At 48.6% G+C, this 23,413-nt stretch overlaps 1 protein-coding gene across 2 annotated transcripts in view; it reads left to right on the forward strand.

Annotated features, from left to right (window-relative positions):
• The window catches only part of HPS4 (HPS4, biogenesis of lysosomal organelles complex 3 subunit 2), a 32,580-nt gene extending 14,126 nt beyond the window's left edge, over positions 1–18,454 (forward strand). The window contains exons 8-15 of one of the 2 annotated variants that reach the window (XR_003121407.1): positions 1,449–1,521; positions 3,785–3,821; positions 4,732–4,828; positions 5,778–6,687; positions 12,037–12,169; positions 12,648–12,756; positions 15,962–16,618; positions 17,514–18,454. Coding sequence is in view for 1 of the 2 variants with exons in the window: in XM_025398246.1 (XP_025254031.1) it covers positions 1,449–1,521; positions 3,785–3,821; positions 4,732–4,828; positions 5,778–6,687; positions 12,037–12,169; positions 12,648–12,756; positions 15,962–16,133 (1,531 nt within the window). In the remaining variant the exon portion in view is untranslated. Of the gene's footprint in view, positions 1–1,448; positions 1,522–3,784; positions 3,822–4,731; positions 4,829–5,777; positions 6,688–12,036; positions 12,170–12,647; positions 12,757–15,961 lie in introns of both variants that reach the window. The other variant, XM_025398246.1, reaches the window with a different exon arrangement.
• The last annotated feature ends 4,959 nt before the right edge of the window (positions 18,455–23,413 follow it).

Raw genomic sequence — 23,413 nt, forward strand, 5'->3', positions numbered from 1 at the left:
GAGGAGCAGGCAACTGCTGTGTAACTGGAGAAGCACTCGGGCTCTTGCAGGGGCCCTTGGGCCAGCAAGGCTGGTCCCCAGGTCCTGCCTTCTTTTGCCAGCCATGTGGCCTTGGGCGAGTTGCTTAGCCTCAATTTTCTCTTCTGGGAAATAGACATCCCTTGTGAAGAATGAAATAAGATGACAGATGCGGAAGAACCGAGCATAGACCCTGGTGCACTTTGCACTCTTCTTCCTTGCTCTGGTTCTTATCATGATGGTTCGGAATCAGCTGTGGGACTTCCAAGTTCATCAGCGACATACCCACCAAAGAGAGTATTTTTTCCCCTTTTCTCATTTTGCGTTTCTTAAATATATATATTTGTCTTCTCTTTTTTGTAGGGATGAGGTCTTGCTGTGTTGCCCAGGCTGGTCTCAAACGCCTGGCTTCAAGCGATCCTCAGCTTCCCAAAGTGCTTGGATTATAGGCATGAGCCACTGCACCCAGCCTGTATTTAAATTATATAGCTAATACATGAATACATTTTCACTGTAAACAAATCAATCAATAGAGGAACACACAGAGCACAATTTAAACCCCCCCCTTTTTCTTCCTCACTGTTTTTTTGTTTGTTTGTTTGTTTGTTTTTGAGACATAGTTTTGCTCTGCTGCCCAGGCTGTAGTGCAGTGGCATAAACACAGCTAACTACAGCCTCGACTTCTTGGACTCAAGTGATCCTCCCACCTCAGCCTGGGGCAACAAGCACATGCTACCACACCTGGTTAATTTTTTTAACTTTTTTTCTTTTTGTAGAGATGGGGTCTCACTATGTTGCTCGTGGAGGTCTCAAACTCCTAAGCTTAAGTTATTCTCCGACCTCAGGCTCCCAAAGTGCTGTGATTACAGGAGTAAGCCACTGTGCCCAGCCTCTCCCTCACTCTTAACCTGTCCTCATCATTGGCAGTTTGGTGGGCATCTTGCTCTTTGTGTGTGTTTGTGCCCACCAGTACATGTCTGCATATGTTGATTTTGTTTATTTTTGCTATCTCCTTAAATAGGATCACATGGTTTCTCAATGCATATAGTGAAGATTTATTTACCAGTTCATATGGGTCCACCTCATTCTTATGCGGGCTGCACACTTTTTGGGATTCTGGCTGTGTTGTGCTTTACTCTCTTGTTGATGAACATTTTGGTGGTTTACTCATTTTTTAATTGTTTTTGCCATTCTCCGCGTAATGAATATTCTTACACATACATCTTGGTACAAGCTGAGTCAAAGTGTTTGGATATTTTAAATGTTGGCAGGAACTACCAGAGTGCCCTCTGTAAGGGTTTTACCAGTTGAAACTCCCACCAGCCAAGTCCCCAAGATCCTCGTCAACACAGGCTGTTAGGCACCTTTAAAATTCAGTGTTTTGGTGTATTTCTTCTCATGGTGTTCTTGTTCTGTGTGTGACCTCCTAGGATTGTCAGCACTCAGCTCCCGCCCTCCCTCACTGCCAAGGTTCTGCTTCACCGAACAGCACCTCAGGAGCAGGTATTGTAAAGTCCACCCACCTGACTGGATGGCATCCCCCAGAGCACCGGTCACTGAGCCTGAGGCTGGAGGGATCAGGAGCAGAGGCCGCAGAGCAGTTGTTTCTCTCGGGCTTGTCAGGACCCCGAGTCCTCCTCAATAATGAAGCCATTGGCGAGGCTGAAAGAAATGTTTTCTTCCACAAGCTAGGCTTGGGTAGTTTTTTTTTCCTTCAAACCAAGTAAATCTGTGAGAATTCAACTTGCCATAAGAATTTGATATCTCTTTATGTCAGGGAGATGTTAAGACTTCAGAGACAGACTGTAAAGGGTGTGTCTTTAGAAAGATTTAGGGGGCCGGGCACAGTGGCTCACGCCTATAATCCCAGCACTTTGGGTGGCTGAGGCGGGAAGATCACTTGAGGTCAGGAGTTCAAGACCAGCCTGGCCAACATGATGAAACCTCGTCTCTATTTAAAATACAAAAATTAGCTGGGTGTGGTGGTGCACACCTGTAATCCCAGCTACTTGGGAGGCTGAGGCAGGAGAATGGCTTGAACCCGGCAGGCGGAGGTTGGGGTGAGCCAAGATCGCACCACTGCACTCTAGCCTGGGTAGCAAGAGTGAGACTCTCTCAAAAAATAAAAATAAAAAAAATAAGGAAAACAAACTCTTCTAAAATACTTCCATTTTATATTTATTTAATTGTTTTTATATTGAAAAAAAAAGTCATGCATGCTCATTGAGAATAAAATTGCCCATCATTGAACTGTACGGGGATAACCACTGCCAGCGTCTGACGTATTTCCTTCCAGTCCTTTTTTTCTTTTGTGTATGAAGCTGTGGTTTCCAGTGTATCATAAGGCTCTCTTTTTACACTTATTAGATGAGCAGGCCTGTGAAATGCTGGTGGGGCTCTAGTCAGCCTCCTCATCCACTGTTGCTGTAGGTGTCAATTTGAGCAGCCTTTCTGGGAAACACTTTGATAATGAGAACGTTTATTTTTTCCTAATAATTTGACTTCTAGGAATATATCTTAAGGAAATAATGTAATTGCTGAAAAACATTTATACTCAAAACTTGATCACAACAAGCTTTATGAAAGTGAAAAATCAGACAAAACTTGAATGCTTAAGGTAGGAGTTGGCAAACTATGGCCTGTGGGCCACCTGCCTACAGTTGAAGTTTTATTTTGGCTGCTTTTGAGCTATAATAGCAGCGCTGAGTAGGTGGGACAGAGCCCATATGCCCTGCAAAGCCAAAAATATTTACTGTGTTGTCTTTAACACAGAAAGTTTACTAATTACTGGTGTAAGGTAGGTAAATGATTAATTTACTCATATCACTTAAACCTTCATAAAATTTTAATCAGCTGCTTAAAATGGCCAAAGATGTTTTAATGGCAGGAATTGCATGTTACTGTTTTAAGCAGAAATATGATATTTTATATATTGTAGTCTCAAAAGTATAAAAAATGCATAGGCTTAAGGAAAAAATACCCAATATTAATCGTACTAGTTTGGGGGTGAGGGATTGTATGTGATTTTTTTTTTTTGTTTCAACGCTTTGTCTAGAGTAAACTGATGTTAGGCTTAGTAATCTAAAGATGATTTTTTTAAAAATCACGAGAAAAGAAAGAACACCATATAATTCTAAGATTGAAAGTCATTTTGGCTAGAAGAGCAGTTCTTGTTTGGTTTGGTTTGGTTTGGTTTTGGTGGGTTCTTTTGGAACCCTCAGATTGAGATGAGAGATGTTTTCATTTTTGAGAAAAATCATCAGGTTTCAGGCCTCGATTGTGAACCAGAACAAACGAGAGATCTGGTATAGCATTTTGTTTAGGTCACATCTTTGTAGTGAGAGTCACAGTACTTTGACGTTTTTATTATAATGGAATTTATGTGAATTCTACATTGGGGCTGTGGCAGATGTGACTGTATTCTAGAATGAGTTCCCCAGAGGTGTGAAAGAGAACACGAATCTTCAATTTTATTCCCAGAAGGGAGAGTCTGAGAAAATCAGAACATAGAGTGTGACGTGAGTTTGGGTGGAGCTGCTGCCTTGAAGCCTGTGCGGTCCTAGGTTCTTGCTTCATCCCTGCCATAGTGGGAGCCAGCAGCTTGGGGGAGCTTCTGTTCCATCTGCTTGGCTCTTAGCATGTGGTTGGGACAAGCTTTCTGGGCCTGGCTAAGTTTTATGAACAGATGGCACAGCAAATTCCTGATGGTTAGGTCAAGAGGAGAATGTGGTGCCCAGCGCCAACTTCTGTGTGTGTTTGTTTTCAGAGACTCCGTATGGGAGGGGATGCCCCGCAGGAACATGGTAAGTAGTGAGGCACATGGTTGCCTCTTGAGAACGGCGGTCTTTTATACTACCTGTCCCTTACAAGTTATGTGATGGGCCGAGCCATCCGCATGTTTGTTTCCTCTGCTCATAAGATTAGGAAAATGGAGGTAACAGAGCTTCAAGAATCGAGTTACCCGCCAGAACCAGCACCCTAACAGTAAAGCTATGATTTTAGGCATGCCTGTCAAATTCCTGCTTTCAGACCCTCCTTAACTTCATATTGAGAGACTGCTTGGTCAAGTGCCAGGGGATTGTGGTTGGGAGAGGGTAAAGATAAACAGCGACTGACAGAAAGACCTTTTGCAGGATGTGGAGGCATCCTCAGGAGAGTTACTTCAATTTATTCTGAAGCCTAAGTTGGAGCAGATCCCTTTCTTAGCTTATATCTTCTTTAAAAGTGCTTTTCAACCTTTCTCTCCTGAACATCTTCCTTCTCCAAAGCTGGGAGTTATGTTGCCTGCAGGGACTCTTTCCTTATTGGGCCCAGGAATTTGAGCTACAGTTTGGCAACCTGTGTCCTGGGCTGTGGAATGCCTTCACAGCACCCCTTTCAGAACTGGTGTGTGGGTCGGATGCATCTCGGAGCCGGTGCGTGGGTCGGATGCATCTCGGAGCCGGTGCGTGGGTCCGATGCATCTCGGAGCCGGTGCGTGGGTCGGATGCATCTCGGAGCCGTTGCGTGGGTCGGATGCATCTCGGAGCCGGTGCGTGGGTCGGATGCATCTCGGAGCCGGTGCGTGGGTCGGATGCATCTCGGAGCCGGTGTGTGCGTGGGATGCATCTCGGAGCTGATGTGTGCGTTAGATGCATCACTCCAGTGCAGTCATTGCCCCTCTGCCCTCTTGCCTCGGGGGAAAGCCCTGTTCATGTTGCTTTGCAATTCCAGGAGCATCATTGCCCCCGAATGTTCAGATTATCCCTGTTTTTGTGACCAAAGAGGAAGCCATTAGTCTCCATGAGTTCCCGGTGGAACAGATGACAAGGTAAGGGAGTGCACAGAGGGTTATCCTTACACCACACCTGAGGGACCCCATTGCATGATTTGTTAAAAAACAAACCTCTGATACATCCCATACTTCCTTAATTCCATCTCCCCCACGCCCTGTCTTGTAAGGGAGCATCTGGATCTTGAGTTCGTTAAGAAACAGAGTGGCATAGTGAGATGATATTGGCTTTCACATCCCAGATCTCTTACTTACCAGCTGTGGGACCTTGGGCAAGTCCATTCCCTGCCTGAGCCTCAGTTTTTTCATCTGAAAGGTAGACACAATAGTATCCCTTTCGTGAGTTCATCGTGACAGTTGAAAATAGTATATGTACACGGCTGGGCGCGGTGGCTCAAGCCTGTAATCCCAGCACTTTGGGAGGCCGAGACGGGCAGATCACTAGGTCAGGAGATCGAGACCATCCTGGCTAACACGGTGAAACCCCGTCTCTACTAAAAAATATAAAAAACTAGCCGGGCGTGGTGGCGGGTGCCTGTAGTCCCAGCTACTCTGGAGGCTGAGGCAGGAGAATGGCATGAACCCGGGAGGCGGAGCTTACAGTGAGCTGAGATCCGGCCACTGCACTCCAGCCTGGGCGACAGAGCCGGACTCCGTCTCAAAAAAAAAAAAAAAAAAAGGAAAGAAAATAGTATATGTACAGCACCTAGTATAGGGCCTGATGCATAGGAGACCTTCCAAATGTGGGTCAGTCTTATTCAGTGGGCTCTGCCATTTTCAGTAGGTGAGCCTGGTGTCACTACATGAAGCCCGGAGGGCCAGATGTTTCTGTATTTTTACTCCTGTGATTTAACTCCAGTGGCCTCTTAGGCTTTGTGGCCTCAGGCACTACCTTGTCCTTGATGCCTGTGCTTTAGTCCTCACTGTGGAAGGGCACTTGCTCTGCAGTCTGTCGACGTGCCCCTTCCTCACATCTCCCATTTGCCAGGTCTCCAGCATCTCCAGCAGGATTCCAGGATGGTTCAGCCCAGCACCATCCAAAGGGTGGGAGTACGTCTGCCCTGAAAGAAAACGCCACCGGCCCTGTGGAATCCATGGCCTCGACCACCCAAGAGCCCGCATCCCCTGACGAAGCTTGTCCAGATGGCAGAAAGGAGAACGGATGCTTGTCTGGCCATGATCTGGAGAGCATCAGGCCCACAGGACTGCACAGCACTGCTAGGGACGAGGTTCTTGGCCTTAGCTGCTCCCTGGGGAAGGAACTAGTCTTTCTCCAAGAGGAACTTGACTTGTCTGAAATCCACATTCCAGAGGCTCAGGAAGTAGACACGTCCTCAGGTCATTTTGCCTTCCTACATGTGCCTGTCCCAGATGGCAGGGCTCCTGACTGCAAGGCATCTCTCAGCGCCTCCAGCAGCCTGGATCCCACGCCTCCTGAGGACACAGCCATCAGCAGCCTGCACTCTCCCTCCGCTCCTGAGATGCTCACCCAGCCTGGAGCCCAAGAGCAGCTCGAAGACCGTCCTGGCTATAGCAGCCAAGTCCCCATTCCCAGAGCAGACCCTCTCCCCAGAAGGACCCGCAGGCGCTTGTCACTGCCTCGCTTAGATCCGGAGCAGAGAGGAAACAAGCTTTCCACAGGAGAACAAGGCCTGGATCAAGATGTTGATGGGTTCTGTGAAAGCCACGCAGCCCCCGGTCTGGAATGCAGTTCAGGCTCAGCAAACTGTCAGGGTGCTGGCCCCTCTGCAGATGGAATCAACTCCGGGCTGACACCAGCAGAGTCCTGCGTGGAGCTCGTGAGGATGAACCTCTACACTCACTGCGTCAAAGGGCTGGTGCTGTCCCTGCTGGCCGAGGAGCCGCTGCTGGGAGACAGCGCAGCCATAGAGGAAGTGGTGAGTGTCCTCAGACTTTCCCCTGCCCCTCTGCGGCCTCTGCTGATCTCCTGTGCTTCCCTCACAGCACTGTGCCAACACCCAGGGAAGGGATAAAGGCTCAGCCTTCAGTTGTGTGACCCTGGGCAAAACGTTCTTGTTTAGAAGATGGAGGTAGCACCTGCCTCTGTGGGTTTTTGTTGGGGGTAAGAGTGAGTCAAGCGCATAGCACTGGTGGCATATTGGCATCCAACAGGTATTGGTTCTCTTCTTGCACTGCTTCTAGTTTTGCAGAGTGCAGGCCTTGGAGGAAGGGAAGGCCTGAGATGGAATCCTGGCTCTTGTCCTCTAGCTGTGTGAACTCGCCCACAGACCTTTGTCCCCCTGAGCCTCGGCTAACTCCTCAGTCATACAGGGATGGTGATAGACCCTCCTGTTCCAGATGCAGTGAGATAATGCAGGCAGAGGCTGCACGCACACATGCACAGTCACTGGTGTGCCACCCCTACTCATGGCTTCATTTCCTAGCATGGACAGCTCTAGGTTCCGTGTCGGCTGGAAACTCCTCTGCAGTGTGTCACAGCCTGGGTTGGAAGTTCCCTGGAGACCCTGTGTTTCCCTCCATAGCCCCAGCATCGTACCTGATCTGAAACTCCCTCCTAGAAGGCTGGGACATCTGAAATCCTAACTGGCTCTGGAGGGCTCTTAAACTATTCCAGCCCCTTCCTCGCTTAGAGGCTTAGAGTGGTAAACTGACCTTCCCCGGGGCCCACGCTGGAGATTCGGTTGCTATAGTAACAGCCTTGCTTTAGTAGGCAAGGAAAGTGGTAGCAACAAGAACAGCAGGTTGAAATTGCTGGAGGGCAAATGGTGTCTTGGGGCTTTCCTTGTTTTTATTCTTAAAACGTATATTATTCTAAGCTGATCTTAGTAGCATGCAGGGCTTGTGACCCTCCATAAATAAGCTAGTCACCTTGGAACACAGAAGAAGAGATAAGACTGCACAGCAGCTTCCTTGCACAGAACTCCTACCAAGAGAGTGCTCTCTGGAGCTGTCAGGCTTCTCTGTCCCCTTTCCACAGACACTGGATCACTGAGTTACAGCTCATTTGCTTCCTGTATCCCCATTCACCATAGCTGTGAGTGACTATCCACCTCCTTCTTATAACAGTGCAGGGAGTTCTGGCTGCAGTGTTACATGCCTCATCTCCCTGCCGATGCCTTGGTTTTCATGCTCTATTCTGCACAGTGTTGAGCCTTAGAAATGTCATTTTGAAGGGCCCAGTGTTTGAATGCAATAAAGTGGATATAATACCTTTCTTTTTACCTTCCCCACAGAAAGGAAAAAATAGCACAGGCTGCTCTTTGAGGAGATGTATTCTGCACCAACTATATGCGAAATACTTTGCATCTCTTATTTTAGCCAAGCCTTAGAACAGTTCTGGGAGGTAGGCATTGTAACTCCCCTTTGCCAGTAAGAAAACAGCCTCATTGAGATGAAAAGACCTCATGCAAGTGGCAGGTCCAGAGTTCTTGCTGGTTTCTGGTTCCCTACCCCAGCCTCTCTGTCCCCCCACTGCCCTGCCCTTGCTGTGATAGCTGGGAAGCTGAAGAAAGAGGGTCAGTGTCCTGCCTTCTGTGGCTCGTGCCATGTGGCCTTATCCCCTGGTTTGTCAAAGTCTATCCATGCTGTTATGACATCAGCCTCCATGGGCTTCCGTGGAAAGCAGGGTTTGGTGCTGGCTAGGCCCCAGGAAATAGACTGCAGTTTTATGGAAGAAGAAAAGCTAATCTTTTCTTTTCTTTTTTTTTTTTTTTTTTTGAGATAGAGTTTCGCTCTTGTTGCCCAGGCTGGAGTGCAGTGGCATGATCTCAGCTCACTGCAACCTCCGCCTCCCGGGTTCAAGTGATTCTTCTACCTCAGCCTCCTGAGTAGCTGGGATTACAGGCATGCGCCACCAGGCCCAGCTAATTTTGTATTTTTAGTAGAGACGGGGTTTCTCCAGGTTGGTCAGGCTGGTCTCAAACTCCTGACCTCAGGTAATTTGCCCGCCTTAGCCTCCCAAAGTGCTGGGATTATAGGCATGATTGCGCCCAGCCCTGAAAAGCTAATATTTTCTAGTATGGAGTGACTAACTTTGATCAGCCCACTGGTTTGAGAGTGGGTTTGTTAATCAGACCCAGAGGATTTCTGTTTTATAATCGAGAGAGGTGTTTGATTGCCTTTCCAGACTAGCCTTGAAAATACTTTACCTGATTTCCCTGTAGCCCCTCTGCTACTGTCTAGAAAAACCAAATACCCCCAGTTATGTTGAGCACACTCCTTTTGCAAGGGCTCCTTAATGATGTTACATACTCCCTAGCTGCCCTCGTGTCATTTGGCTGTCTTGTCTTTGGCTGGATCAACTTCCACAGGAAGTAGGGATGGGGTGAGGGGCAACAGGGCTTGGGATGGTGGAAGGAGCTGTGGGTGGAGCAGCCAGGAGAGTTGGCATTGGGGCTGGAATTCCCTCAGAGGGAGCGAAATAGGCTCACACCAGGGGGCAGCATAGAGCCGATGATAGTTCATTACTCAAAACCCAAGATAATCTCATTGACCTTCAAACACAGTGATCAGATTAATTATTTATTACTACAGTAGGACATTGAGCTTCTATGTACAGTAGATGAGGCTTGAAGTTAGTGTGAGAGTGTTGCCATAAAGCATTTTATGAGAAAACACCTTCCCCCAAGTAGGAAACCGGTACCTCTGAGGGAACGTGTGTGCCACATATTACTCCTGCACGCTGTGTCACACGCTGACATTTGTGCCTCTTGCTTTCGTGTGCAGTAGAAGTTAGAGGACCCAGGAATTAGCCTCAGCTCTGCTTCGCCTAGGGCCGTTGTGAGGATCACATTATATAGCAGTATATATCGGGGGCTGGCAAACGTTTTATGTAAAGGACCAGAAAGCAAATATTTTCAGCTTTGCACAGCTTTTCAGCTCTGCTGTTGTAGTACAAAAACAGCCATAGACAGTATATAAATGGTATGGCTGTATTCTGGTAATTATTTATGGACATGGCATTGGAACCTCATATAATTTGTACATGTTACAATATTATTCTTTTGACTTTTTTCCCCAACCACGTAAAAAATATAAAAACCATTAAGTCTCAGGCTGTACAAAAACAGGCAACAGACTGGATTTAGTTTACAGGCGGGAGGTTGCCGACTCCTGGTATATGTGAAGGCACTTGGCTATCAGTAAAAAATTATCCACATGTCATCTGACATAGCATCTTGTGATTAACTGTGTGTTTCTTGTTAAGTGATCCTATCTTGAGTGCAAGTTAGGCAGAAGATTCTGGAAGCAGAGCTCAGTGCCTGTGGGGAAACAGTTTTCGGCACGGCTCACTCTCTGTTCCTGTTGTTTCTTCCTCTGGACACCAGCTCAGCATGGAAGGAATGACTGTTAGCAGGTTCTCGAGGTCCAAAAACTTTCGTTGAGGCTGTGATTTGACTTCATGGTGAATGCTTGTGTGTGCCCATGCGCGTGTCGGTGCATGCACACACACACACATCTGTTCAAATAAGAGGCTCTGTGTTAAACTCAGTGTTGGTCAGGCTCTCTCAGTGATCTGAACATGAGATACTATGCTTGTCTTTCCTGAGTACCTATCTTTTTACATAACTCTGCACCCTTGATTTAAACCAAATAGCTCATAAGTTGGCAGTGCTTGGCATTATATGTGTTCATTTAGTCATTCATTTAGTGGATTCATTTACTGAGCACCTACTAGGAGTCAGGCAGTCTACTAAGCACTGAGGATACAAAACTGAGCGCATAGTACAAAATAACTTTATATGTCACACCTATGGACTTGAAATATCATTTCTGAGACATTCGTACAGGAAAACTGATTTAACACCCCAAAATAACATGTAAGCTTCATGACATTTTCTTCAGAAGCATTCTGTTTGCATCTCTATACTTTTTATGTGCACTTTTTTTCTTACATAGCTGTTGAGAAATAGTCCACAAATTATCTGTGATCTCTAAAGAGATACCATTTCTTTTGTATGATTATTTTCATTTCCTGGACTCCGTAAAAAGGCCCTGCCTCAGGATAGCACTTTAGAGTTTATGAAGGACTTTTGGATATGTCATTTCATTTAAGTCACTTGGCAGTCCTGTACTGTTCCCATTTTGCAGATGAATAGAAAAATGAGGCACAGAAAATTTGGTAACTTGCTCCTGGTCATTTGACTAAAAAGAGGCTGAACTTGGAATGTTTTTTACCTGGGAACTGCAAATGCTGGGGGACAGTTGCCTTCTTTCTTGTGGCTGAAGCAGGCCCAGGAAACCCCGTTTCAGACCAAGCCCATTATGATGGGCCTGGCGTACTAAGTCAAGCCCTCAGTGGAGCTTGAAGAACGCCGCACAGCCATTGAAGAATTATATGATAGAATATTTAAAGATGAGAAAAGCAGTTCGTGCTTTGTTGTTAGGTTAAAAAACTATCAGTCATTATTTATGATTTGATCTCGTTTTTACTTTACAGAAAAAGAGTTACACAAAACAATATAGTCCAGTGTTTTCAATTGTACTTAAACTTCATCTCCTTGGAGGTTTGTAAAAATACAGGTACTTGAACCCACCTCCTTGACAGTCGTCCTCAACTGTGTACCTCCTCTGAACCATCAAGTGCAGAAAGCTGTTTGACTGACACTTAGTCCTTCCAAGAAAGCCAGGACTAGGCTATCAGTGCTAGATGTTGCAGAGAGAAGTTACCTTGTTACATCCGGTGAGGGACTTCTCTACCTGGGGCCAGTGAGAAACACTGGATGGTCCCAGGCTATTTGTAATGTGAAATCATGCAGCCTGGGGAGGAAAGCCATGGTTAAAATAAGATACACCACAGTGGGAACAGTAGCTATTACTGGATGGTGAAAAGATGAGTAATTTTTCTTATTAGTTTATTTTTTTACTCATCTCTTTTCTGTCTCCTACAATATAATCATTAATTTAAAAAACATTAGAACATAAGGGTGAAAGAAAAATGTTGGTGAGAGTCCATTTTGCTGGATCAAGTAAGCAGTAAGATACTCCATGAATGATTTATTTTTTTTGTTTGTTTTGTTTTTTGAGACAGAGTCTCACTCTGTCACCCAGGCTGGAGTGCGGTGGTACGGTCTCGGCTCACTGCAGCCTTGAACTCCTGGCTCAAGTGATCCTCCCGCTTCGGTCTCGCAAAGCACTGGGATTACAGGTGTGAGCCACCATACCTGGCTGGAGGATTATTTTTTAACTAAGTCTGTGGTTAACTAGCCCTCAGAAGGCTTGCTGAGGTCAGCCCTACAAGCCCATGACCCTCTCCCCATTTGCAGTACCACAGCAGCCTGGCGTCACTGAATGGGCTGGAAGTCCACCTAAAAGAGACGCTGCCCAGGGGTGAGACAGCCTCCACGAGCAGCACCTACAACTTCACACATTACGACCGCATTCAGAGCTTGCTGATGGGTAAGAACCAGGCAAGGGGCCTGGGGCAATAGGGATGCCAGATTCTAGAGACGGGTGGAGGTGAGAACTCGAGCCCCAGCATCGTGATGACACGGCTGTGCACAGAGTTGTCGGACCTGCATTCAGGGCTCTCTCTCACCGGGAGCCCACTCCCACTGAGTGTGGCGTTCACTGGGCAGACGCTTGTCTGCTCATGTGTCTGTTTCTGGTGTTTCCCAGTGTTTTGAGAGAAGTTCATGTTCACATAACTGTGATAGGTTTGTCTCAGAATGTTGAGATCCACACGCAGAAACCGGGTGCTGCATCGCATGGCGGCAGCAGCAGAAGCCCAGTGCCCCAGGCCTTTGTCTCTGCCCCAGGCAGCCACACTCATAGCCTTGAGCCGTGCTCAGTCCCCGTGTTCAGTACCAGGCTTCAGGGGGTGGGAGGGCGGAGGGTAACTGTCTGCTCTTCACAACTCTGTGTCCTCTTCTGGAAGCAAACCTGCCGCAGGTGGCCACCCCGCAGGATCGCCGCTTCCTCCAGGCCGTCAGCCTGATGCATAGCGAGTTTGCCCAGCTGCCCGCGCTTTATGAAATGACCGTCAGGTGAGCCTCCCTGAGTCGATCCCCCACTACTCTCCACGGTCCTGCTCACGGGAACCACCTGTGGGGCCCAGGCAGCGCCTTATTCCTAAGTAGATGAAGAACTTTCTAGTTACTCTCCTTAAGGCCTTCCTTTGTTCCTATTGCCGCCATTATCCACTGTTGTGCGGTCACGTGCCATGGACTTCCTGCTTCCCTTCCTACTTTAGACGCTTGGGGTCCAGCAGTGAAGGAACCTGAGGTCCTCGCCATCATGGAGCTACATCCATTACTAGGGATGGCGGCTCCGTCTCCTTGCCAGAAACAGTGTTGAAATATTGTTGTCTTTCTAATTAAAAAGTCATATAGCTGGGCACAGTGGCTCACACCTGTAATCTCAGCACTTTGGGAGGCAGGCGGATCACTTGAGGTCAGGGTTCAAGAGCAACCTGGTCAACCTGGTGAAACCCTGTCTCTACTAAAAATACAAAAAATTAGCTGGGCAGGGTGGTGGGTGCCTGTAATCCCAGCTACTCAGGAAGCTGAGGCGGGAGAATCACTTGAACCCAGGGGGCAGAGGTTACAGTGAGCCAAGATAATACCATTGCACTCCAGCCTGGGCGACAGAGTGAGACTGCATCTCAAAAAAAAAAAAAAGTAATACATGCTGATGATACAGTCATGCAGAATGCTTGGAAATCTATCACGTAAAACATTTTCCTCTCCCCTCACCCCATCACACACCAAGAAATAACCACATTTTACAGTTTGGCATGTATTGCTCCAGGTTTTATTGGTTTTTGGTTTTTATTTTTTGTACATATAGATTAATTGTATTTTTAATTATTTTAAGTCTTCTAGAAAATAGGATCCTACTAATGTACAATTTTACAGTTGTCTTTTTTCACATTATGGCATAGCTTGAACATCTCTATGCCAGGAGAAATATAGATCTATTGATGATTATTGTAATTTACAGTATTTAACCAACCGAATTTGTTTTTTTCTTTCTACATGCTTCTCTTATGAAACTGGAAAGGGAGTTTGGGCTTTAGAGATCACTTTATAAAAGCCCTGGGAGGCTGGGACCTGAGAATTTAGTTGACAACTGGTAACAGAAAATAAAGCAAGGTAGCAGGTCAAGGGCAGTGCTGGCAATGTGTATATTAGTCCACGTAGCCTTTGGAACCATATGGTCAAGGGCATTGTTTTTTATTTATTTATTTTGAGACAGTCTCACTCTGTCGCCAGGCTGGAGTGCAGTGGCTCAATCTCGGCTCATTGCAACCTCTGCCTCCCGGTTTCAGACGATTCTCCTGCCTCAGCCTCCTAAGTAGCTGGGACTACAGGCACCCGTCACCATGCCCAGCTAATTTTTGTATTTTTAGTAGAGATAGGGTTTCACCATGTTGGCCAGGATAGTCTTGATCTTTTGACCTCGTGATCCGCCCACCTCGCCCTTCCAAAGTGCTGGGATTACAGGTGTGAGCCACTGCGCCCAGCTTCAAGGGCATTTTTTAAATTCTCATTTTACAGATGAGAAAATTGAAGCACAAATAGGATAAGCAGCTTGCTCAGGGTTGTATTCTTCCTAAGTGGCAGGGCCAGGATTTGAAGCATGTTCTCCAACTGTTCAAGCACAGGTATGACCTTTCCACACAGGTTTCAGTGTCACGGCGGTGTGGTCCAGTGCGAGGGGCATGGGTCACGGTGGACTGACAGGGAGCCGGGTGGGTGATTAGGATGGTTCCGATGCCCTGTCACCCGCCACACTTGAGTGGCAGGTGTTCTGCTGCCTCACACTGTTTCCAGCCAATATTTCAATAGATCTTTCTGTCAGAAATGTGTCTTCTCTGGCTTTAATTCACAGCTGCCCCAGGCTGGCCACACAGAGGCGACTTGCATCAACAGTCACTGGTTTGGGAACTGGCTGTGTTGGGGGGTGTGTGTCTGTTTTGTGGGAGGTGGAAACAAAATGTCAGCATCTGCTCCACCAACCACCTTGTGGCTCTGCAGTATGTCACCTTTCTTGGAGCTGAGAGGGGTTTAGTGTTGAGATACGTAGCCCAAGGCATTTGTTGAGAGATTATTTTAATAATAGTAATAGAAACAACAGCTACCATTTCTTAACCACTCACCATGTGTTAAGCACTCACTTAATCTCATTCTTAAAAAAAAAAAAAAAACATACACAACTTCCCTGAGGGCACATACTGTTACAAATCCACTGTACAGATGAAAAAGCTGGGACTCAGAAATGTTGACTAGCAGCCCAGGACACACCCTAGGAAGTAACAGGGCTGGGATCAGCACCTGAGTGTGTGACTCCAGATCCATGCTCATTACCACCTGGCCTTGGAGCCCTCCCACAGGGCTATGAGAAGAGATTTTCCTGCTGGGCCAGTGGGTGCACCCACTAGAGACACTGAAGCTTGGAATAGGGTGGGATTTTTCTCCCTTCTTACAAGGAAGGAGAGAATTGAGTGAGGGGAGCCTTAGCAGTCCCTGACTCCACCCTTTTTCACTAGATTTGGGGGAAACTGAGGCCCATAGGATAGTTGGAGAGGCAGGATCCAGAAACCAGGGGGTTTACCTTGGCCTGAAGTTGGCTCCTCCCAGGTGGCTCTGCCTCTGTGTGGTGCCCTCATCCCTCCCTCTGTGTCCACAGGCTTCCTGTCACTTCATGTCACATCCCACTCCTGTCCTTCACTCCCCCTCAGTCTGTCCAGCTGCCCCCAGTGTGGAGAGCAGACTAGACTCCTTTCTCAGACACTGCCATTGCCTTGTCATAGAGGCAGGGCAGCCCAGCTACTCACTTTGAGCCTCAGGGTCCTTGTCTGTGAAATGGGACTAAACCACCGCTGCAGAGCTTATGTGAGGGGCAAAGCAGAGACTGTATGCAGAGCACATTGCATAGCTCAATATATCAACAAGCCGGCACTCCACAGTTCCTTTATGCAGCACTTATGACTCCCGTCTCTGTGGCTGCTGCCACCGTGGATGGTCCCACCACGGACTCTTCCAGCATCTAGTGAGCTGAAAGGAAGGAAAGATGGTATTGGCACTGAAGCCTGAAACTCCACTGAATAAATAGAATCCCGTTCCATGACAGCTGCACATGCCACATTGGGTGTCCTGGGTCCTCTGTGACAAGAACCTTACTGAGGTCTCTGTGTGGTCTATTAGCACCAGCAGCATCGGACCATAGTCTTCTTTCTTCTTCCAACAGAAACGCCTCCACGGCCGTGTACGCCTGTTGCAACCCCATCCAGGAGACGTATTTCCAGCAGCTGGCACCTGCAGCACGGAGCTCTGGCTTCCCAAACCCTCAGGATGGCGCCTTCAACCTCTCTGGCAAAGCCAAGCAGAAGTTGCTGAAGCACGGGGTGAACTTGCTCTGAGCTGTGCCCAGGAGGTGACTGGGAAGGAGAAAACCAGCAAAAGAAGTTCTGCCTTTTATAATCGAAAAGGCCCCTCTATTTTTTTTTTCTTGAAAACATTCCCTTTTTTAGGAACATAATGATATTTGAGTTTTTGTTACTCCTTTTGCAGATAGGGATGTGTTTGCGGGCAGGGGTTAGTTCTTTAGGTCAGGAGACCTAGAGCACTTGATAAAGAACTGTATTTCATCGGTGGCGTTGGGGCCGGGATGGGCTTGGCTCCCTCTCTGCCACACTGAGCCTGAGGTATTTCATATCTCCTGCTACTGTTCCATCCCAGCTTGAACTGGTGCCACAGGATTCCAGGTTGGCATTTTTTCTAGAACCTGATCGTCCACTAGCCCAGAGTGTGTGTTCAACCCCGACACCAGGTGGGTGGTAGGCGGTGTGACTGCACAGTGAGGAGCCGGATCTGTGAGCAGGCAGACTCCACGCCCACGTCGCAGGTAGGTTTCTCCAGTGCAGTCCTGGGAGGTCCAGATCATTCCTGCAGGGAAGCAACAGCACACGGAGACCGCCTGGTTGAATTCTGTTGGAACTCTACTCAAATCTAGGGGTGTCTTCTTTGGACCCACAATGGGGGCAAGCCTTAGTAATACGGAAGGGAGTTTGGGCTTTTGAGATCCCTTTATAAAAGCCCTGGGGGCTGAGCCCTGAGAATTCAGTGACAGCAGGACCAACCTGTGCTGCCTTTGACTACAAGTGGGCTGTGCGGCTGGTTCCTCTTGAGCGAAGTGTCCCTAAATAGGAGTTTACAAGATGTCTGGGAGTAAAAGCAATGGTGCTTTTCAGTGGTGGCTGCGTGAAAGGGAATGACATTCATTTGTGTGTTCCTGGACTTGTGTGGTACTTAAAACCTCAGTTCTATTACATTATAGTCAGACTTTTTTTTGACAGTATGAGACAGATTGCAGGATGAAAATACTTGTCAAAATCTTAACTGAATGTTTACTGGAAGTACTTGAGATTCCATTTGAAAGTTGTATGGTTGATAATTTCATGTCAGTGAACTGGTATCTGATGTTTATGATATGGTGTCTTTTTCTTAAAACAAGCTTCCAAGGACTAAAAATAAAATAGCCAAAAAACACTATTGAGTTCTGAGTAATTAAGTGGCAGCATTTTTTGTGGCAAAGGTAAGGGTTAAGATTGTGTGTGTGTGTGTGTGTGTGTGTGTAACGTGGGCACATCCCTCTTTCCCTTCCCTGAGTTCAGTGTGGCTGGGTAAGGACCGTCTGTTTGCAGGGGTGCCAGGCTGCTGCCTGCCGCTCCAGGGAGCAGCAGCTGCAGCTGATCCAATACACCAAGCCTGTGTCACCCTCTTCTGTCACCTCTCTCCAGGATCCCTCCTGTCTCTTGGATCCCATCTGCCTAGATGGAAGAGGATCCTATCTGAAGCTAGGATAAATGTTGTCTTACTCCTCTACTATGTTCTCCCAGAAAAAAATTCATTGCAGGTTCTCTGCTGTGGTTGCTGCAGCTCCAGGAAGCCCCCGCAATGTCTCGCCTTATCTTTGACCAGTGGTCCCCAGTACCAGGCCAGAGAAGACAACTTCATAATGCCATTTGTGTTGTGAAAATTCTTCCACTGACCCAAAATGGAACCGTACAAAGCCTATCCCTGTATATGGAAAAGTCTCATCCACGTGGAGTAACTCAGAAAAAGTAAAGTCCTGAAACTTGACTTTGCAGGTGAGCCCCTTTCTTTCCTCCTCTGATCCTGCTTAGTTTCTGCAGTGGAGGTTCTGCTCAGAGCCCCAGGGCACTGGCAGCTGCAGCTGTCATCTCTGAAGCTTGGTAACTGTGGCCCAGAGACTGCAGAAAAGAAACACTCAGCCCGCTGTTTTCCTGTTCTAATATTTCAGAGGTTTCAGGGGGTCGCTCAGGACACCGTTTATCCCACAGCCCCAGGCCCATCCCCTCAAAATTAGCGCCCCCAGAGTACAAGCCCAGCGACAGATGGCCAAGCAGCATGTTCTTGCTGGAGTGGGCACCACAACCTCCTATGGCCACGTTTCCCAGGGGAAGGCAGTGTTTGCAGGACAGCCTGCCCACCCTGGACTGCTACTTGACACCGAGTGCTACTGTCAGTCATCCAGGACCACAGATTCTAGTGGCTCTTCAGGGCAGAAAAGCCTCTGTTTTGGCTCCGTCTGTGCCATCCATCTGCCACCTGTGAACTGGAAGGATAAAGGTCCCATGAGTGATTAATAGTGGTGTATTAGTCCGTTCTCACACTGCTAATAAAGACATACCCGAGACTGGGTCATTTATAAAGGAAAGAGGTGTAACTGACTCACAGTTCCGCAGGGCTGGAGAGACCTTGGGAAACTTAGATCACGGCAGAAGGGGAACCAAACACATCCTTCTTCGCATGGTAGCAGCAAGGAGAAGTGCAGAGTGAAGTAGGGGGAAAGCTCCTTACAAAACCGTCAGGTCTCGTGAGAACTCACTATCACAAGAACAGCATGGAAGTAACCACCCCCGTGATTCAATTACCTCCCACCAGGTCCCTCCCACGACATGTGGGGATTGTGAGAACTACAAGATGAAATTTGGGTGGGGACACAGCCAAACCATATCAAGTGGCAGTCAGATTCCTCCTGGGAAAGGACCCCCAGAGGGGACGTTTGAGCTAATCAAACTGTCTCCTCCCCTGGAGGGAAGCAGCTAGACTTCTGGGCCCTTGTCACTTCCACAGATAGAGGGTGGTAGCAAGTGGAGCCCAGGGGCTTTGTTGGAGTCGCCTTCCATGGTGTCTGCCTTGCATATTTAACCCCCTTGGTGGTCCTTTCCAGTGTGGCTAAGATGTACTTCCCATGCTGCCCAGTCACTGTGCTCTTAACACCCCGCCCTGCTCCGAGTGGGTGAGTAGCAGCAGCAGGGCTTTCTCTGGTGTGGGCCTGCCTGCCACAGGCCACTTCCCTGTGTGTGCGGTGAGCTGAATGGTGGCCCCCGAAGATCAGGTCCCAATCCCCAGAACCTGTGAATGTTGCCTTGTTGGATCAGATGTTTGCAGGTGTGGTTGAGTGAAGGATCTTGAGACGAAGAGATGATCCTGGCTTATCCTATGGCCTCTAAATGCCCTCACAAGTGTGCTTTTAGGAGAGGGGAAAGGGGAGGTTACTCACACGGAGAAGAAGGCCGTGTGAAGATGGCAAAGACTGGAGTGATGCGGCCGCCAGTCAAGGAATGCCAGCAGCCACCCGGTGCCAGAAAAGGCAAGAAGTGGATTCCGCCGTAGAGTGTGCAGTGGGCCTGTGACTGTCAACATGCTGAATTCGGTCCCGTGAAACTGATTTCGGACTTTGGCCTCCAGAACCGTGAGAGCATGGGTTTGTGTTGTAAGCCTCCGGGTGTGTGGTCATTTGTTACAGCAGCCACAGGAAACAAATCCATCCTCCTGCAAACTCGCTTTCTCCTTGTGATGCCCAGTTCCCTCCCTCCCAGTAGCGCCAAGCCACAGAGCACCGGTAGGTCATGAGAAGAGCTGGGGCCCCACACGAGGTTGCCATGGTGCGGGGCACAGGGGAGCCTTTGAGCAGGGGTGAGACGGGCGCGGTATCACGCCTGTATAATTCCAGCATTTTGGGAGGCCAGAGCGGGTGGATCACTTGAACTCAGGAGTTCAAGACCAGCCTGGCCAACATGACGAAACCCCCTCTCTACTAAAAATACAAAAATTAGCCGGCTGTGGTGGCGCGTGCCTGTAATCCCAGCTACTCAGGAGGCTGAAGCAGGAGAATCGCTTGAACCTAGGAGGTGGAGGTTGCAGTGAGCCGAGCTGAGATTCATTGCACTCCAACCTGGGCGACAGTGAGGCTCTGACCCCCCTCAAAGAAAAGGAAGAAAAATGCAGGGGACTGACTTGAGCTGATTCTTGTGAGGAAGCTCACTAGCTCCTGAGTAGGGGATAAACTGGGCAAGAGTGGAGACCACCAGGAGGCTGTGGTCGTCCAGGTGGGAAGGGGAATGGCTGAAGCAGAGAGGAGGCCAGATAATGGGCAGACACACATGGGCACAGATTAGGTTTGGGGCAGGGAGGGACAGCTCCAGTGGAGAAGGCAGCCAAGGAGATAGATTCCTGCCCTGAAGGAGCTGGCGGAGGGAGTGGCAGGAAACCCACACTAATACTCAGCCTGTGTTCCCGACACACACACGCCTGTCCCAACCCCTGAACCCACCGCTGCTCCTGGGAAAAGGGCAGTGGGTGTGGGAAAGCACTTGTCCCCTGCTTTGCTTCTTGATTCTGACTGCCACCCGGCTCTCTGTGAGGAGACGGGGGAGGGCAGGTGTCAGACCCACGCTTGGCATCCTAGCTTAGAAATAAAACCTACTCTAGATCTTTCTTTCTTCAACATATTTGTCGAGTTTGGGAAGCTTACAGTGAAGATTCTAAGGGCTTCAAGGTGAAAATAGGACACCTTTTCTGTTGATCCAGGATTTAAATGTCCAAACCTGAAATTAGCTGTACTTCCCCTGAGAATAAAACCCAGAGAGTGCTTTGGAATCCTGTCAAGAGCTGGGAGGTGTTTTATGATTGCCTGTATATGCTGAGGTCCAAGCCGAGAGTTGGAACCCTTCTCTCCTGCCCTGCCTCGCTATTGGCTGGGCCAAGCACCCCAAGGAAAGGCCTTGGGGCCCTGGCCACCGAACCCATGGGGAGGAGAGGGAGACAAGTCCTCTGCCAAGTGTGCTGCTAAAAGGCACCTTGTTCTTCCTTCCTCCCCACCCAGGCTGGGCCGGCTCCTATGGTTGTGGCAGGAGCACATGGGCTTTGGTGTCAGACAGGTGGGTTCAAATTGCAGCTCTGCAACTTATTGCTGGACATCAGGGCAAGTTGCTTTTCTGTCTCTGAGCCTCAGTGTCCTCTTCTTTAAAACAGAAAAAGGAAATGTATGTAAGGACTTGGCCTATCATGGGCCCTCAGCAAATGGAGGGCCCTGTTGAGTGTTCTGAGAAGGCACGTGGCCTCCCAGGACAGGGAGAAGGACCTGGGGGCCGGAGGGGTGTGGTCCTTCTGCATGCTGAGGAAGTGAGGCCTGGATGTGTGTCCAGACTGCAGAAGATGCGCTGTGCTGTGGGCCTGGATACTCGGCTTCCAATTCCCGCTCACCCTCCAGCTGGCCACGTGACCTTATTCATGTCAACTGCCTGCTCTGAGCCTGTTTTCTCAAGTATTAAATGTGCAGTTGACAAGGATAAGATAGGGGAAGGAACCTCATAGGGTGCACAATATTCTCCATGCTCAAAGAAGCAGGTGCCCTCACCTTGAACTTGGGGGTGGCTAATGTGTGGGAAGCGGGGAGAGATGGGGAAGGGCAGGTACCCAGAAGTGAGAAGCAATGTGTGTGCCTGGGAAAGAGGCGGAGAGTAAACCAATCCCTGTGTGTGCTGCCTCCTGCCTCCTAAAGCTGCAATCTGCTTGAGTATTTTCCCTGCCATCTGTCAGCAGTTCTAAAATATGTGGCCTGATTCTGTCCTGTTCCCTGTGTTTACATCTGGTTAGCAAGACTCGGCTGGGGAGTTAAATGTTATGGAAGGTTGCTGGCAGCAGGCATGATGGTCCTTAAAAACCTCATTTTGCCGGGCGCGGTGGCTCACGCCTGTAATCCCAACACTTTGGGAGGCCAAGGCAGGCGGATCACAAGGTCAGGAGATCAAGACCATCCTGGCTAACACGGTGAAACCCCATCTCTACTAAAATTACAAAAAATTAGCCAGGCGTGGCGGCGGGCGCCTGTAGTCCCAGCTACTCAGGGAGGCTGAGGCAGGAGAATGGTGTGAACCCAGGAGGCGGAGCTTGCAGTGAACCAAGATTGCACCACTGCACTCCAGCCTGGGCGACAGAGCGAGACTCCGTCTCAAAAAAAAAAAAAAAAAAAAAAAACCTCATCTTGTGCTTAGCCTCTGCTACTCATATTTATATCCTGACAATGTATATGGAGTACCTCTCCCATCCACCCAGACCACGACATAATAGCATCTGACCAAAACCTCACTTGACACTCACAGAGTAGATTAGGACTTTTGGTGGCAAGGGATAGAAACCACAACTCAAACTTGGCTTACGAATAAAAAGCACGTTTATTGGCTCATATAACAGAAAAATCCAGAGGTAGAGCTGGTTTCCAGCAGAGCTGTGTTGAGGACTCATGTGATCTCCACAGCGCAGGCCCCACTTGCCTCTGTGGGTTTCTCTCTCGGCTTCTTTCCCTTCACCCCACCCACCCAATAAAAAGAAGTGGCCTTTCTTTCGCAGTGGTCCCAGAAAAAGAACTTGGATCACGTGCCCAGCCCTGACCCAATCTCTCAGTAGCGCAGAGTTTGAAAGACTGATTGGTCGGATCTGGATCATGGGCCCAGCTCTGGAGACCCAAGGACTAAGCCTGGGGATGTTATGGTCTTGCAAGAGGCTCATACTGTTGGCAGGACAGGGTTAAAAGCAGTGGCTGCCGGCCAGGCATGGTGGCTTATGCCGGCAATCCCAGCACTTTGGGGGGCAGAGGCGGGCTGATCACTTGAGGTCAGGAGTTCGAGATCAGCCTGGCCAACATGGTAAAACTCTGTCTCTATTAAAAATACAAAAATTAGCCAGGCATGGAAGCAGGCGCCTGTAAGTCCAGCTAGTCGCAAGGCCGAGGCAGGGGAATCACCAGAAGGTGGAGGTTGCAGTGAGCCGAGATTGTGCCACTGCACTCCAGCCTGGGCAACAGAGTGAGACTCTGTCTCAAAAGCACAAAAACAGACAACAAAAAACAGTGGCCGTCCTCTAGAGACCAAGGTTAGGCGGCCTGCCCGGTGTTACACAGGGGCATAGCTCAGACTTTAACCTCCAGGCTGCGTGGTTTCAAAGGCCTTACCCTTCTTGCTACTCACAGCAGCGACCCTCAGCCCGAACTACACATTGTAATCATAACCAGAAGTGAGTTTAAAACAAAGACCCATGCCTGGACCCCACTCTCAGAACAATGAAAAAAGATGCTTTGAGAGTGAGGTGTGGACTTTGGGGTTTCCCACAAGTTCCCAGGTGACTGCATCGTGCAGCCACAGTCAAGGACCAGCACACCAGGATCACTCCTCTACCCTACAGTATGCTACAGAGCACTCGATGTTAGAAGTTCAGTCGCCGTCACCAAGGACAGAACCCAGACAATCTGGGTGACTCTAGGGGCTGATGAGCAAGTGCCTGGGAGAAATGGTTTGAGATCAGAAGACCCGGGGTGTGACCTTGTACAAAT

The sequence above is a fragment of the Theropithecus gelada genome, chromosome 10, assembly GCF_003255815.1.
Source record: "Theropithecus gelada isolate Dixy chromosome 10, Tgel_1.0, whole genome shotgun sequence".
NCBI lineage: Eukaryota > Metazoa > Chordata > Mammalia > Primates > Cercopithecidae > Theropithecus > Theropithecus gelada.